The following is a 15788-nucleotide window of genomic DNA, read 5'->3' on the forward strand; positions in this document are numbered from 1 at the left end:
TTTTGCAACCCCTTAACCATTGCACTGAATCTTCATCTTGTGTTAAGTGGTGTTAGCACTTATATATATATAAGCAAATTTGACCTATATATACAGTGTAATTTTTCAGCAAATGATGTCGCTTACCCCCCTCGGAAAAGGGTAGCTCCGCCCCTCGTATTATTAATGCAAAAGATTTTAATGCATATATTATGGTTAAAGATGCAATTGTCCTTCAAAAGCTTTCTCTACATCCTTTTCACAGCACTTGTGAAGATATTTTTGTAAATAAATATTTTTTTAAAAGTTATGAAATGTATGTAATTTCTAATACATCAAACAAAATACTACATAAGAAATAATCTATGCATAACTAATGTTAGCATAACTTATACCATTATTATTAGTACATTCTGTTTAATATTATTTTTATACACCCTACCAAACTAGTGTTCATAAAAGACATACAATCATTCAGACTTATATTCATGTAGACAACCTAACCAAAATAATATGAAAGAATAGAAGTGGTAATCCACATATGTAGACAGTCTATTGGTGTTAAGGTTGAGTCATGATTGTAAGCTTATATATTAGATTAATTCAGTATTTGCTATAGACTTTAAATTTTATTAAGAGATTTGTATGTGTGTAGAAAATATAAAGCTCCTCTACTGTTAGACGAAACCCAAATTATTGGAAATTGCAAAAGTAAAAAATAAAAGATTTAAATCGAATGAAATGGATAGTAAGAATTAATTCATCATATATACTTCAACTGGCTTTGGATTAATCTTTAGTTGTTGTTGTCATTCTTTAATTACGTGTAGAAAAGTAAATTTAATGGATTCAATATTATGTAAAACAAATGACCTTAGTTGATCAAGTTTCATTTTCAAAATTATAATAACACAAATTATTGCTAATAAGTATTACCTGAATCACGTCATATAAAATCATATGGTGAAAGCAAGAAATCTGTAATGAGAACACCACCAATCCATTATTGTGTTATTTATAATGGTGAAGAGGCATACAGTTTTTTTTTTTTTTTGCTTTCATTATAAATATAGTTACGTTAAGTTGACTTTTTTGAGAGAAAAAAATTAAAAGTTATTTGTGAGTAACTCGTTACAATTTAGTCCCTTTTAGCACTCAGGATATGTGGCCTAATGATCGATGAAATAGTTGAGAGTCGTGAGGTATTACCTATCTATTTTAGTTTTAATGGACAAAGTTATCTAGTACTTGTTGATGAAAAATAATAAATATTCCATGAAATTAATTAAGTTACAGCGAAATCTAACCCAAACACCATGATCATAACAAATAAAAAATAAGGCCCTTTTTAAGTTCCACCTTATTGTATACTTTGAATCCAAACACTTTTTGATAACAATAGTACTTAGCTAGCACATATCATATGATTATTATCTTTAATATAGATTACCCAACCAATAGGTCATATATAGTGTAAACTTTTAACAAAGCCCAATAATGGAGACAAAGTCCACACATTATATATTATATATTTGAGCACCAATAATATGCTTACTGCTATGAAAGTAAAGTAAGGCATTGGATGTTTCACTTTGTGAGATTCATTTAAAAAATATATATTGTGCTTCCTTATCTTCATAGCATTTTAGGCTATAAATAAGCTTACAAAGATCGTGCGAAAGTCATGATATTTCTCCATCACCATCTTGACGAGGGGTTTAAATTACAGTACCTTACATTAAAAGACCTCCTTAAACTATGGAAGAATCTAAAAGAAAGATATGACCACATAAAGTTGGCCATCCTTCCACAGGCACATCATGATTGGCTCAATCTGAGATTAATGGATTTTAAAAATATAACTGAATATAATTCTGCCTTGTTTAGAACTATAGCTCAGTTAAATTTATGCGGAGAAGAAATCACTGAGCAAGACAAACTTGAAAAAACATACTCCACATTTTCACCCGCGAATATGCTCCTGCAACAGCAATATCGCGAAAAGGGGTTTAAAAAATATTCTGAATTACTTTTTCACCTTCTTATTGCTGAACGCCACAATGAATTGTTAATAAAAAATCATGATATTCGGCTCATTGGTTCTTTGCCACTCCCTAAAGTGAATCAGGCAAATTATAACCAACGAGAAAGAGGTCATGGCCCCAGTCGTGGTCGAAGAAGAAATTATAATTATAATGCTCGGTTAACACCGAGATTGACTCAATTTGAGATTAATTGATTTTAAAAATATAATTGAATATAATTCTGCCTTGTTTAGAATTATAGCACAGTTAGATTTATGCGGAGAAAAAATCACTGAGCAAGACAAACTTTAAAAAACATACTCCACATATCCACCCGCGAATATACTCGTACAGCAGAAATATCACGAAAAAAAATTAAAAAAATATTCTGAATTACTTTCTCATCTTCTTATTGCTGAACGTCATAACAAACTGTTAATGAAAAATCGTGATATTCGGTCATTTGGTTCTTTGTCACTCCCTGAAGTAAATCAAACAAACTATAACCAACGAGAAAAAGGTTATGGCCCCAGTTGTGATCGTGATTGTGGTCGTGGTCGAAAAAGAAATTATAATTATGATACTCGGCTGACACTGAGAAATGATCAGCAATATAAAAAGAAGAGTGAAAGTGAGATTGAGAGAGAGAGGAGGAGAGAGGCGAGCGAGATCGAGAGAGAAAGGAGAGAGGCGAATTGTATATGTATATCTGCCGAATTGTATATGTATATTTGTCAGAAAAATTATATAATGATAACTTATATACATATATATTTGTATATCTGGCAAACAAGATTTTTCATACCGCGTAAATAAATAGTTATATTTGATGCGAGTTGTAATTATTTTAAAACTATATCCTAAACGCAAAATATAATAGTAATGCTTGTCATACCGTGTAATTTTCCCTAAGCAAATATTTGATCGGACTACAAGGTCATTGACAAATTCAATATTTGATGAATAAGTGTTTATTTTAAAAGTATTACATCAATAATTTCTATCATTAACACGTGGCTTACAATGTGCTGTATTAATTTCTAATATCTTCAACCGACTAATATTGACATAAAACCTTCAAAATAGGCATAATTAAAGGATAATGATGGTTAACTAATTGTCTATTGAAAGAGTGATTACAACCTCTGTAAGCAAAGAATGACTAGATTTAGTAAATCTAATAATTAAAATTAGGTGTACAAATTTGGCTAAAAGAAAATTCAGGGTCGACTAATACCAAGTATTAATATTGGGATTTAAAACTATATAATCACTTGATTATTGAGCTATGCGTCAGTGACAACTGACAAATATGCAAATAATGGATGACATCAGAATTAATTGATATTCTGTGTGAATAAACTAGTGCAGAATGCTAGTTTAGGCTGCTGAATCTAGCCCAACTATTGGGCTGCCTTTTAAAAGCAAATCATTTCTTTTAGTTTTTTTCGAAATAAAAGTTAGAATAAGAGATGATACTAAGTGTGTTTGGTGTAGAGGACAATAACTTCTATTTTTTTATATTTGATCAGTCAAAATATTATGCAAAATATTTTTTTTTAGGAAAATATTTTTAAAAAAATAAGAAAAAACAAGTTGATCATAAGTGAGGCCACATTCAAAGTTTATCATCTTCTTCTTATCACTTACCAGTCAAAGCACCCACATTCCTCGACCATCCCACCTCACCAGCTCTTTGATTCTCAAGATAACATGAAATGTGGATTGTCAAGACAAACTATTATGCAACTTCTATATAGAAATTATGGAGTCCGTCGGATAAGATGCACCTCTTTACAACTACTGATGTCAAAACTCTACAAAGAAGTGGACCAATCAAGACTGAACATTAGTCCCATTTTGTAGTCCCTGAACCGCACTTTCTCATCCAAACCTCATAATGTTTTATTAAATTACATATATATAATTTTAGGATAATATTTTTGCTTACTTACCAAACACTACAAGATAAGTAAGAAATTCATAGGAGATATTTTTGCTTAATTGATTGATTTGGGGGAAAAACTACTTTAATAGACTGTCTACTAAATCTCACTATATATATCTTTGCACAAATATACTAGATATGTTATATCGCTATGCGCAGGGTCAGGGGAAGGGCCCGACCACAAGGGTCTATTGTACGCAGCCTTACCTTGTATTTCTGACAGAGGCTGTTTCCAAGGCTTGAACCCATGACATCCTGGTTACATGACAGCAACTTTACCAGTTGCTTCAAGGCTCCCTTCCAGATATACAGATACAATGTAAAATAAAAATACATTATGAAATTCAGCTACAGAGAAGTAGCGGACGAGAGAGGGGGAGAGGATAGAGACAAGTTACATTTGATAGATATAGTGTATCTAAAGATAACTTGAACAAAATACGTAATTATTGAAATTATCTATGTATTAAATAATTAGCACTTATATTAATGTCCGAAAGTTTTGATTATACTGCAATATAGATTGAGAATAACTAGAAGTAAAGTTGGGCTGATGTATGAAATTTGAGAAAAGATCAACAAAATTCTAATCATGGGTCTAATGTATTACACACTTACAAATCTAGTTCAACTCGGACTGGGCTCAGGCAGCAAATGGCCCACACAATGCCTTAGACAACATCTTTTTTCTTTAAATTTCAACAAATTATACAATAAATAATACAAGTATAAACATTCATCTAATTTTAATTACTTTTTTCCTAGATCTAAATTTCTTATTTACTAGATTTAGATGTAAAAAAGTAAGCTAGTAAGAATAATAAAGTAATAAGGTAAATGACTACAAGCACACACCAAAAACAAAGCGAGCGGATATAAAAGAAATTGTCAGATGAATTTCGAGTTTAGCTCATTTCAAAAGCTAACTCAAAGAAAGAAAAAGTTCTCAAATTTTATAAGGAGTTCAATAATTTCGTCGTTCATCGATTCCATTAATCAGATGTCAATGAGAAAAGTTGATGCTTTTATTTAAACTAGTTTAATGTACGTGTTTTGCACGTGTGTATCATATAAATCAATTAAATTAAACGCATGAAGAATAAAATTATTAAAACATAACAATTGACGTTAAAATAAATGTTATATCTATTTAAATAAAATCCAACTTCAAACTCCTTATTTATCTATAGAAAATTAGGATTAGAACCATTAATTCGTCTGTTTATGATGTAACAAATCTTGGCTTGTTGTAAATATTTTTTCCACTTTACAACATGATTTTTGGAAAGTATAGAATTAACTTTTGTGCCCTATGAAACAAATTAAATTGTAATAGTTAAAATATATATGCAATAGGTAAAAATATAAAATATAATATGAATAAAAAAGAATTGTTACCTCTTGATCAACTAATGTACCTTCATTTGTTCCCTTTTTATTGCTCTACTTTCAATGACTAAGACTTTTATTATTCAATAAGAATAGGATTTTCTTAAAATGTTAATTGACACAATTTTGCTGATCAAATCCTTTTCAGAATCCATTGCAAGATTATCTAAAATAAATTGTTCACAATTTTTTTAGTAATATTAATATATAATTTTATAACAAAAGTAATTTTATGAGATGAGAAGATTACTTTACAAAGTTGCGACAATATATATGAAACAAAAAGGAAAAATAGAGATTTTAAGATAAAGAAAACCTGAAAATTGAATCAAAATTGCGATAAAATTGAGAACAAAACATCAACAAAAAGTTGAACGATGCGACAAAATTGAGAATAAGATGTCAATTGACGACAAAAAGCTACAACGATGAATAAATTATTGAAATTATATCAATTAACAACAAAAAACAACGGACATGAATACGTTATTGGAATCATATATAAATCATTTTATACAAGCAGAGGAGTAATAAATCAAAAAGGATATTAATTAATTTTTTATGAAGTTTAGTTATAGACATGCAATATTTTTCATCTATAAATTTAAAATAAACCCGCAGGTTTAGCCATGCAATATTGTCCATATATAATTTTTTTTAAAAGACGCTAATTTTTTTAGTGTAGTCTTAATATAGACAATCTTAGTGCCTAATCCTCCTTATTAACTAACTTATTAAAGTAATTTGGAACGCTAACTTTTTTCAGTTCTGCCCTAATTATCTGAGGATTCCTTTTCTTTAACATAGACAATTTTAGTATTTAATTATTTTAGGATTCGTTCTCCTTATTATGTGGCTATATAATTAAATGTAATAAAAATAAGTATTAATAATAAAGAAAGATAGGAAAAGACGTTTATATTGTATTTGACCCTATTTCTGTGACATACTTTTATTAAAATATTACCTTTTTATATCTATTTAAAAAAATCTCTTTTTATCCTTGTGATGATAATTAATTTTAAAACTAATACTGCAGCTCAGTCAAATAATGCCATATGAAAAGCTTAGAACTTTATTTTTATAGATACATACATTGAAAGAATAATATGTTTGATGAGCGTTGATTTAATTCAACCTCAAAAGGTAGCTTAAAATAAGAGAATTATTCAAAACAATATAAAAAGTTGCTTCATTCATAGGTGAACAAAGTGGGACTCAACAAACACCCCCTAACCCACTCCACATGCCAATTATTGGAGATCTGGATTGTGGACAATATAAGATGGGGCTCAATATCAATAAGGTCAAATCTATCGGTAACCCCTTAAAATTAGTACCAAGTTTCACTTAGACGTCTTAACTAAGCGATGTTCACTTTAAACATCTTATGTAGGGTCCTGTTGTGTCATTTTGACACCTTTTTAACAATCAGCTAAAATTACACAGTGTATGTAACACACTCGCGAATGACGTGGCACTACCAGTAATTAAAAAAGAACACGTGACATTTGAGTGCCAAATAACATTTAAAAAATACATTAGAGGGAAAAAACTAAATTTCAGCCATAAATAATAATTAAAAAAAAATACATATTTCTAAACCCCACCATAACTACCCCACCCCTCCTTCCTCCTTCCTTTCTAAACTTTTCCAGCGCCTCCCTGAACCCCCAATTTCTTCTCTGCTTTTTTTTCATTTTAGGATTTTCATTAGATTTAGATTTTCACTTTTTTTTTCATAATTATAATTGTTGGATCTAAAGAAAAGAAAGGAGAAGAAGATGATGGTTGGTGCAATTTTCAAATCTGAAAAAAATATTAAAATTAGAAAATTCTTACGATAGTGATAAAATTAATGGCGATGGTGAGAATAAAAGAGTGAGAAGAAGAAATAAAGAGAGAAGAAATATAAAATATGGGTGTTGGTATCTATTTCTTCGGCGAAAAAAAATGGAGGGAGGTGATGGTAGATTTAGAAAAGCAATACAATGAAGAAAAAAAATGGCTTAAAAACAAATTTGAATAAAAAATTCGACCTCCATTGAAGGAGTTTAAGCTTGAAAAAAAAGTAGGAGATGGTGGCTTGAGAAATTGAGAAGAAGAAGAAAAAAAAAGGCTAAATAACGCCTTTCGCGCGCTATTGTTGAGTGCATCACACTCACTTTGTCATGTCAGCAAAAAGTGTCAAAATGATACAGCGGGACCCTACATGAGGTGTCTAAATTGAACATCGCCCACTTAAGGTGTTTAAGTGAAACTTGATGCCAACTTTAAAAGGTCACCGATGAATTTGGTCTATCAATAAATAACGATTGAGATATGTCTGATTCTGATACCATTTTACATTAATCTTGAACCTAAGTCAATTCAAAAATTAAAAAAACGTTTATATATTTAGCCTTGAACCTTAACAACATTAATATTGAACTTATTATAACATAGAAATCTTCACATTTACATATCATTTAAGCTATCTGTTGGTGTAATATAGCACAGATCAATAAATTACAGTTGAAAAATAGAATGATAAAAATGAATAAAAAATATATTTAGTTTGATGCGCGGATAACTCGCTCTCTTTAAAGAGATTTAAGTTCACTGCGGCATAATCTATCCTGATCCAATAGTAAATCTCTTAATTTGGTCCCTCCATGATACAACAGCCCAACAACATCGTACAACTCAAACGACTCCGGATTAGTTGAAGAGTCCAAAGCTCCACATAAGAATATCTTCCTTCAACATATAAATACTCTCTTTTATATAGTGAATATAGTTGAAGAATTAGAATATTTACTTTGTCTTTACTCTCTCGTTCACTACTACACACTACAATATTTTATTACACTTAACATATTTCATATCATCTTTTTTGACATACACTTCACAAAGGAAGAAACATCATTATTTATAGGTGAATAATTTTTCCTTGTATTGAATAGAAATAATGTGGATAATAAATAATGTAGGTAAATAAATAGTCAAAAGGTTACGTAAGTTACAAAACATAATGAAGTAGAATAATGAGCAATATGAAGAGTTGGTGGTTACAAAATTTACTAATAACTAATGACCACGTTCTACCACAATCAATGAAAGTAAAGAGGCGCAAATGTAATGTCCACCAACGGACATAACATGATACATAATGTGACATATGATATATTTTTATTAATATTAAAATGTCACACTAACACTATCAATCCAAATCATAAGCTAAACCATCATTCAAATTATCATCCTGATCATCTGGGGATTTAAATTCACTTGCTTTTGCCTCTAAATCATCCAGATAATGTTGATAGATATATGATGCATATCCCCATAACCCCAATAACAATGAAAACACCTTCAATCCACTCATCTTATCTTTCAAGAACACCATAGCAAAAATTGGCACAACTGAAGATCCCAAATTGATGATCACATTAGAGAATAAAGCAGAGGCCTTGTAACACAATCCAAATGAACCAACAGCGTACAATTGCCAAGAAATGGCAGTACAAACCAAGTTTATAACATATGACAATTTCCCTGTTCTGTATTCTCCTATTTCCTTCTCTAAATCATTCCAATTACCGCTTGCAAAAAGCCCTATGGTAGAAGTAAGAGTCACGAAAAGACCGATGAAAAACGACATTTTCATGACTACTTTTAACGTGCCACTTTTGAATACCTTTTGGAACGCAAGTTCTGTTAGAGAGAACTGCAAGGCAAAGCCGAGAGACCCGAAAGTGGTAGCTGCAAATCCTATTAGCAGAGATTTCTGAGATATTTCTCCGCTATCACCCGTCTCATTCTGGAAAATAATAGCAGAGGATGAAAAGGAGAGTAGCACGACGGAGTTGAGTATAATTGGAGTGATTTTTTGTCCATTGAGGAAGAACGATGTGAGCGCAGTGAATGCCAATTGAGAACCGGAAATGAGGGAGTAAGTTGAGACGGGAAGGTACTGTAATCCAGCTGTAAATAACATAGAGTTTGCTACTTGAAATAAACCAAGGAAGATGTAAACCGAAGAGCGAACAAATATAGAGGCGCTAACAGGCTGTTCATTGTGATTTTTGGGTGAAGGATAGCAAATAAAAGGCAGAACAAATGGGAATCCAGCAGTTTGTGCCAATGTAGCAATCCATCTGCTTTGGCCACCTTGCTCATAGTATACTCTGCCCAACAGAGTGCCAGCTGCTTGGCCACCAAGAGTAAAAAATGTGAAGATAAATATTTGGAGCCATAGTATGAATTTACATGATTGAAGGATGCTGTTTTTTGCATTTGTTGATGACTCTGCTCCTTGTGCTTCATCAACTGTCCAGTGAAACAGGGTGTTAGCAAACTGTGTTGTAAACAAATGATGAAACATCAACAAAAACTTCTGAAAGTAATAAAAGACAGAATCTTGATTGAAACTGAAAATAATAATAGTATCTGGAAAAATTAATGTCAGAAAAAAAATCGAGTCCACTGAATACACAGTGTGTCCTTAGGTTTTGGAATATTTCCTCCCAGTATAGAACAATTTACTCATCAAAATAGAGGTACTACAAGGTTTGCAAATTCTGTTGGAAAAACGGAGGGAAATCCTTTTTAAATTAATCCGAGAAAGAAAGAAAAAAGATTATCAATCAATCATATCAATTGACCGAATCCGAATCCGTAGGTAGTCGAAGCCGAGCCGAGCGAGTGACGACAACAACGGCGCGAGGGAGACCCTCTTCTTGACCCTTTAGCAATATGAAGGAGTGCTTCTACTTTTAAGTAGGAGACTTTTTCTTACATAAAAACAGAGAGATTTCAATCAGCATTGGCTTCTAATTCTTGTGAATTAAACAATTGTGGCGTCTCGTTGGTTAACTAACTAAATTGGATTAGATTCAAAGGTTCTTATCTAATATTTCAGAAATTGGATTAGATTTAGAGATTAACAAATAGTTATAATAAGAGTATAAAACAAAGTATTGGAGAAAACAGAAATAGTATGATGTAAGGTGTGGTGAAACGGTTAAAATTCCTTCATTTTCTAAAGAGTGGGGTGGTTGATCATTTGGTGCGGCAAGTGGTATCTTATAAGAGAGGTCCGGGATTGATTCCTCCTATCAATGCCTTGTATGTCTAGATCTGTTAAGTTTATCTCACTTTACATCTTCAATATAATTGGCAAATTATTGCACAGGAGTGGATTTCACAAAAGAATTACAACCTAGACTTTTCGGCTACTCCGCGATAGAATTTTTCTTTGAAGAAAAAAATTCCTATTTATATAGTATAATTTTTCAACGATCAAGATTTAATTGACCCTTCTTAGGCACCTTTGAAACCGCCTTTGAACACAGATGACAATAAATTGAGATGAAGAAGAAGAGTAACTAACAAGTTAGATGCAGCAGTTTTTCATGTGCTCCTTCTTCCATGGCAACGTACGCCTTAAACGTTGGATAACCGTTTTCTTCTTTTATTGGGTGAACTATGGCACCCCAACCCCATTCTACTATAACTTATACAAGCATAAGGACAGTTGGTGAGTTCAACCACAGAAAATTTTAAAATATGCGATGATTTTAATAAATCTTATATAAACTAAATTTGAATTTATCGAAAACACAAAATAAATATTCTCTTTATTTCAATTTGTTTGGTAAATAATAAGAAACTAATGGTTTTGTATTCCCCATATACGGTATGCGAAATCATGGAGTATCTTTTCTGACATCTCCAAATTCACCTCGTTGACTTCTTCAGCATTATGAATCTCGATAATTTATTAATTTAAGAATGACATTAGTTTCTTATTATTCACAAAATAAATAAAATCACACGTAATGCCCTTCTATTCATAAAATAAATCTAATTTAAGTAATCTCCTTAAAGAAAATATTTTATTGTGTCTTTAATCTATTTGTATTATATTAAAAAATATGAAGATTTTTAAAATTATTAATTGAACTTATTATGATAAATATTTATTCATATCAAATGTTTACACTGATGTAATTTATAACTATGATTGAGTAATAATTATTTATTAATACACATGGCAAGCAGTCATGGTATGGTTAAGTATTCGTCATAATGCCCTTTAACAGCTTGTTTAGATGGTGATTTTTCGTGGTATAGTATAGTATGATTAGTAAGAGAATCATATTTGTTTTGATTGTTTTTTTAATTATATGGTATGGTATGGTTTGATTTCATGGTTTTGTAACTATGAAAATCCTCACTTTTTGAAACTAGCAATTTGGTGGTATTCCATGATTTACTAAAAAAATTTTCCAATTATATCCTTACTCAATTTTAAATAATTCTAATTTACCATTTATTCTTTATTAAACATTATCCTAATATATCTACTGTTTTCACTGTCATATTACTCATTCTCCTCCGCAATAATTTTTGAAGCTTCTAGAGATTGTAAATTGAAATTTTCCCTTCAATTGTGCTTGTTATCTCTTCAATTGATGGTTCTAGGAATTTTAAATTGAAATTCCCTCTTCAATTATTATTAATATGTTGGTGAAATTACAAGATTACAAATTACAATTGAAAAATAAAATGAAGAAATTAACTTCACTTCTTGGCTGAGGCGCGGATATCTCGCTTTCTTTAAGGAGATTCAAGCCCACTGCAGTAAATTATTTCACTGGTCCAGCAGTAGTCCTCTTGACTTGTCCCCTCCAGGATACAACAGCCTTATCACAAAAATGTAACTCAACAAACTCTGGACAAGAGTTGAGTTTAAAGCTCTTCACAAAGAATACCTCCCTTCAACTAATAAGAACTCTCTTTTTTATATAAACTTAACTCTCTTAATTTTTTCTTCTCTTATTTTCTACTCAAAACAAAGAAGACCTCTCTATTTATAGGAGAGAAAATCATACAAAGATGAAAAAATAATAGAATGCCATCATTATCATCATTTAGTGTACCATTATGATTTAGTGCACCACTTATTAGTGATAATTAGATTAAGAATACATAATAATATGATTTAGTGCACCACTTATTAGTGATAATTAGATTAAAAATACATAATGGAATGATTTAGTCTTGCACTAAATAAAGATGATAATGAAAGACATTTTTATGCACAAAAGAAAGAATAATAAAGATGACATTAAATGTCATCAATGGACAATTGCTAAAATTGCAATTTAATAAAATGTTAAAATGTTCACACTAACAATCTCCCACTCATTTTAATATTGTATAAGAGAGTTTATCAGCTGAAGGAAGATTACTATACATAATGAAGGTGTGCTCTGCATTGAACCTCCACTTAGTGAAACAATAACTTTTACTCCAGAGTCGTAGTGGTCTCAGACTTGAACTATGACTGCTTAAGGGACATAAAATATTACTGCTCACACATAGTAATCAAGGTATTGTCACGAGCTTTATAAGCCAGCACATTACGGCCTTGTGCTATCCCGGTTTTATGAGTGCTTTTGAGAATAAGCCTAATTCTCATAGGAAGCGGCCTACTTCCATACTCACATAGGTGAAATCTGTCGAGAGTGCTCCTGTAAATTTAACACTCCACCCATACGGGCTACAGATTTTCATTAAGAGTTTTTTAAACTCAACCTCCACAATTCACTACAGGAAACAATGCACTCACATCATAGGGAGGGAATAAAATAGTGCATTTTTTTTTACTACAAGTCATCATATGATTCGTTTTTCCCATTGAACCTGGTTATAGGATCTCTAGTCTCCAAGTTGGGTTTCCTCATATATGACTCATGGATTTATAGGCTTCAATCCCATCCCCTCGATATGCTCCAGACCTTTTCTCTTGTTAAGGCCTTAGTAAGAGGATCTGCAAGATTTTCACAAGATTTGACATAATCAATATTAATGGTATCACTTGTCAAACATGATCTTACATTATTGTGTTTCTTCCTTATAGGTCTGGATTTATCGTTGTAATAACGATTTTGAACTTTACCAATTGCTGCAGTGCTATCACAATGAATTAAAATTGGAGAAATTGGTTTTTCAAAATAAGGTATTTGAAATAATAAATCTCTTAACCAATTCGCTTCCTCACTAGCTGAAGCTAAAGCAATTAGTTCAGCCTCCATGGTAGAGTTAGCAATTATAGTTTGTTTTTTTGATTTCCAACAAACAGCACCACCACCCAATGTAAAAATGTAACCAGTGGTAGAACAGGAATCACCTGCTAGAGTGTTCCAATCTGCATCAGAAAAGTCTTCAAGTACAACAGGATATTTTTTATAAAACAAACCACAAGTTTTTGTTACAATTAAATATCTCATAACTCTTGTTATAGCATGCCAATGTTCATTACCTAGCTTGCAAGTAAACCTGCTAAGTACTCCTACTGCATATGCAATATCAGGCCTAGTGCAATCAGCTACATATCTCAAACATCCAATTACGCTAGCATATTCCTTTTGATTTATCACATCAATTTCACTTTGAACAGGAAATAAGTGTACACTTGAATCAAAAGGAGTTAAAACATACTTGCAATCAAGGAAGTTATATTTTTTTAAAATTTTCTCAATATAATGTGATTGGTCAAGGAAAATTCCATCACATGTTCTAGTAATTTTTATTCCCAGAATAAAATTTGTCTCACCAAGATCTTTCATATCAAAATGGCTTCTAAGAATGTTCTTAGTATCATCTATAACATTCATATTCGAGCCAAAGATCAATAAATCATCAATATATGGGCAAATAATAACATGTGTATTATTCCAAGACTTATGATATATGCACTTATCACACTCATTTGTTTTAAAATCATTTTCAATCATGCAGGAATCAAATTTTTCATGCCATTGCTTTGGTGCCTGTTTTAAGCCATATAGGGATTTAGTAAGTTTACATACTTTGCTTTCTTGGCCTGCTTCAACAAAACCTTCAGGTTGTTACATATAAATTTCTTCATTAAGTTCTCCATTTAAAAAAGCAGTTTTTACATCCATTTGATGAATATGCAAATCAAAAATTGCAGCCATAGCAATTAAAAATCTAATGTATGTAATTCTTGTAACCGGAGAAAAAGTATCAAAAAACTCTAGGCCTTCTAGTAGCTTAAACCCTTTAGCAACTAGTCTAGCCTTATATTTATCGATTGATCCATCTGGTTTTAACTTTTTTCGTAAGACCTATTTGCAACCAATTGTTTTACAACCTGATGATAAATCAACTAACTTCCAAGTTTTATTAGAAATTAGTGATTCCATTTCATCATTTACAGCCTCTTTTCAAAAAATAGAATCATGCGAAGATAAAGCTTCTTGTAAAGTGAAAGGGTCATCTCCAACATTAAAAACATAAAAATCAGGAACAAAATCTTTTTCTACTCTAGCTCTTTTACTTCTTCTTAACTCAAAATCATCAATTTCTTTATTTTTAAAAATGGAAGAAGAAGAACTAGATAGTGATAAAATATTTTGTTCAATTCTTTGACCTCCACTATTTTTAGAATCAAAAGGAAATTTATTTTCATGAAAAATAGCATCACCTGATTCTATTACAATATTATCTTCAAAATTAAAAAATCTATAGGCTGTACTATTTGAAGCATAACCAAGAAAAGCACAAGTAGTAACTTTCTTACCCAATTTTGTAACTTTGGGATCCATTAGCCTCACAAAGGCTAGACAACCCCAAACTCTTAGATATCCCAAATTTGGCTTGTGACCTTTCCACAACTCAAAAGGTGTTAGTGTAGTTTTTTTATGAGCCACTCGATTTAACACATAACGCGCAGTCAAAATAGCTTCACCCCAAAAATTCAAAGGTGCATTTGACTCAATAAGCATGGCATTAGTCAATTCAACCAAAGTTCTATTTTTTCTTTCCGCTACACCATTAGATGAAGGAGAATAAGGAGGAGTAGTTTCATGAATTATTCCCAATGATCTAACAAAAGAATTAAACTCATTTGACTCATATTCACGGCCTCTATCACTTCTAATTCTTTTTATTTTCTTTCCTAACTGATTTTCAACCTCATGGAGAAAAAATTTAAAATTTTCAAAAGCATCACTTTTATTTTTCATTAAGTAAACATATGTAAACTTAGAAAAATCATCAATGAAAGTGATAAAATATCTATTTTCTCCACGAGTTAAAATTCCTCCAAGTTCACAAATATCAGTGTGAACTAATTCTAATAAATCAGTTTTTCTTTCAACTTTAAAATGAGGCCTTTTAGTGATTTTTGATTTACTACAAGCTTCACACTTTTCAAAATTCTTTTTAATCACTGGGATTAATCCTAAATTACTCATGATTCCAACATAACGATCATTAATATGACACAAACGAGCATGCCAAAAATTAGTAGAAGAAAGCATGTAAACAGAAGTAGAAATTTTATTCATTTCAACATTCTGTTTAAACATCCCATCACAAGCATACCCCTTTCCCACAAAAATACCTTTTTTTACAATTACATATTGATCAGA

The 15788-nt window shown here is 31.1% G+C and overlaps 1 protein-coding gene across 1 annotated transcript; it reads right to left on the reverse strand.

Moving 5' to 3' along the window:
• Nucleotides 1-8367: 8367 nt before the first annotated feature.
• Nucleotides 8368-10882, reverse strand: LOC129873939 (purine permease 21-like). The gene is made up of 2 exons (XM_055949135.1): nt 10715-10882; nt 8368-9651 (listed from the first exon to the last, which is right to left on the reverse strand). The coding sequence occupies exons 1-2, from the start codon at nt 10752-10754 to the stop codon at nt 8543-8545; spliced, it is 1149 nt and encodes a 382-aa protein (XP_055805110.1). The 5' UTR covers nt 10755-10882; the 3' UTR covers nt 8368-8542.
• Nucleotides 10883-15788: the final 4906 nt, after the last annotated feature.

This window comes from Solanum dulcamara, chromosome 11 (assembly GCF_947179165.1).
Source record: "Solanum dulcamara chromosome 11, daSolDulc1.2, whole genome shotgun sequence".
Lineage (NCBI taxonomy): Eukaryota > Viridiplantae > Streptophyta > Magnoliopsida > Solanales > Solanaceae > Solanum > Solanum dulcamara.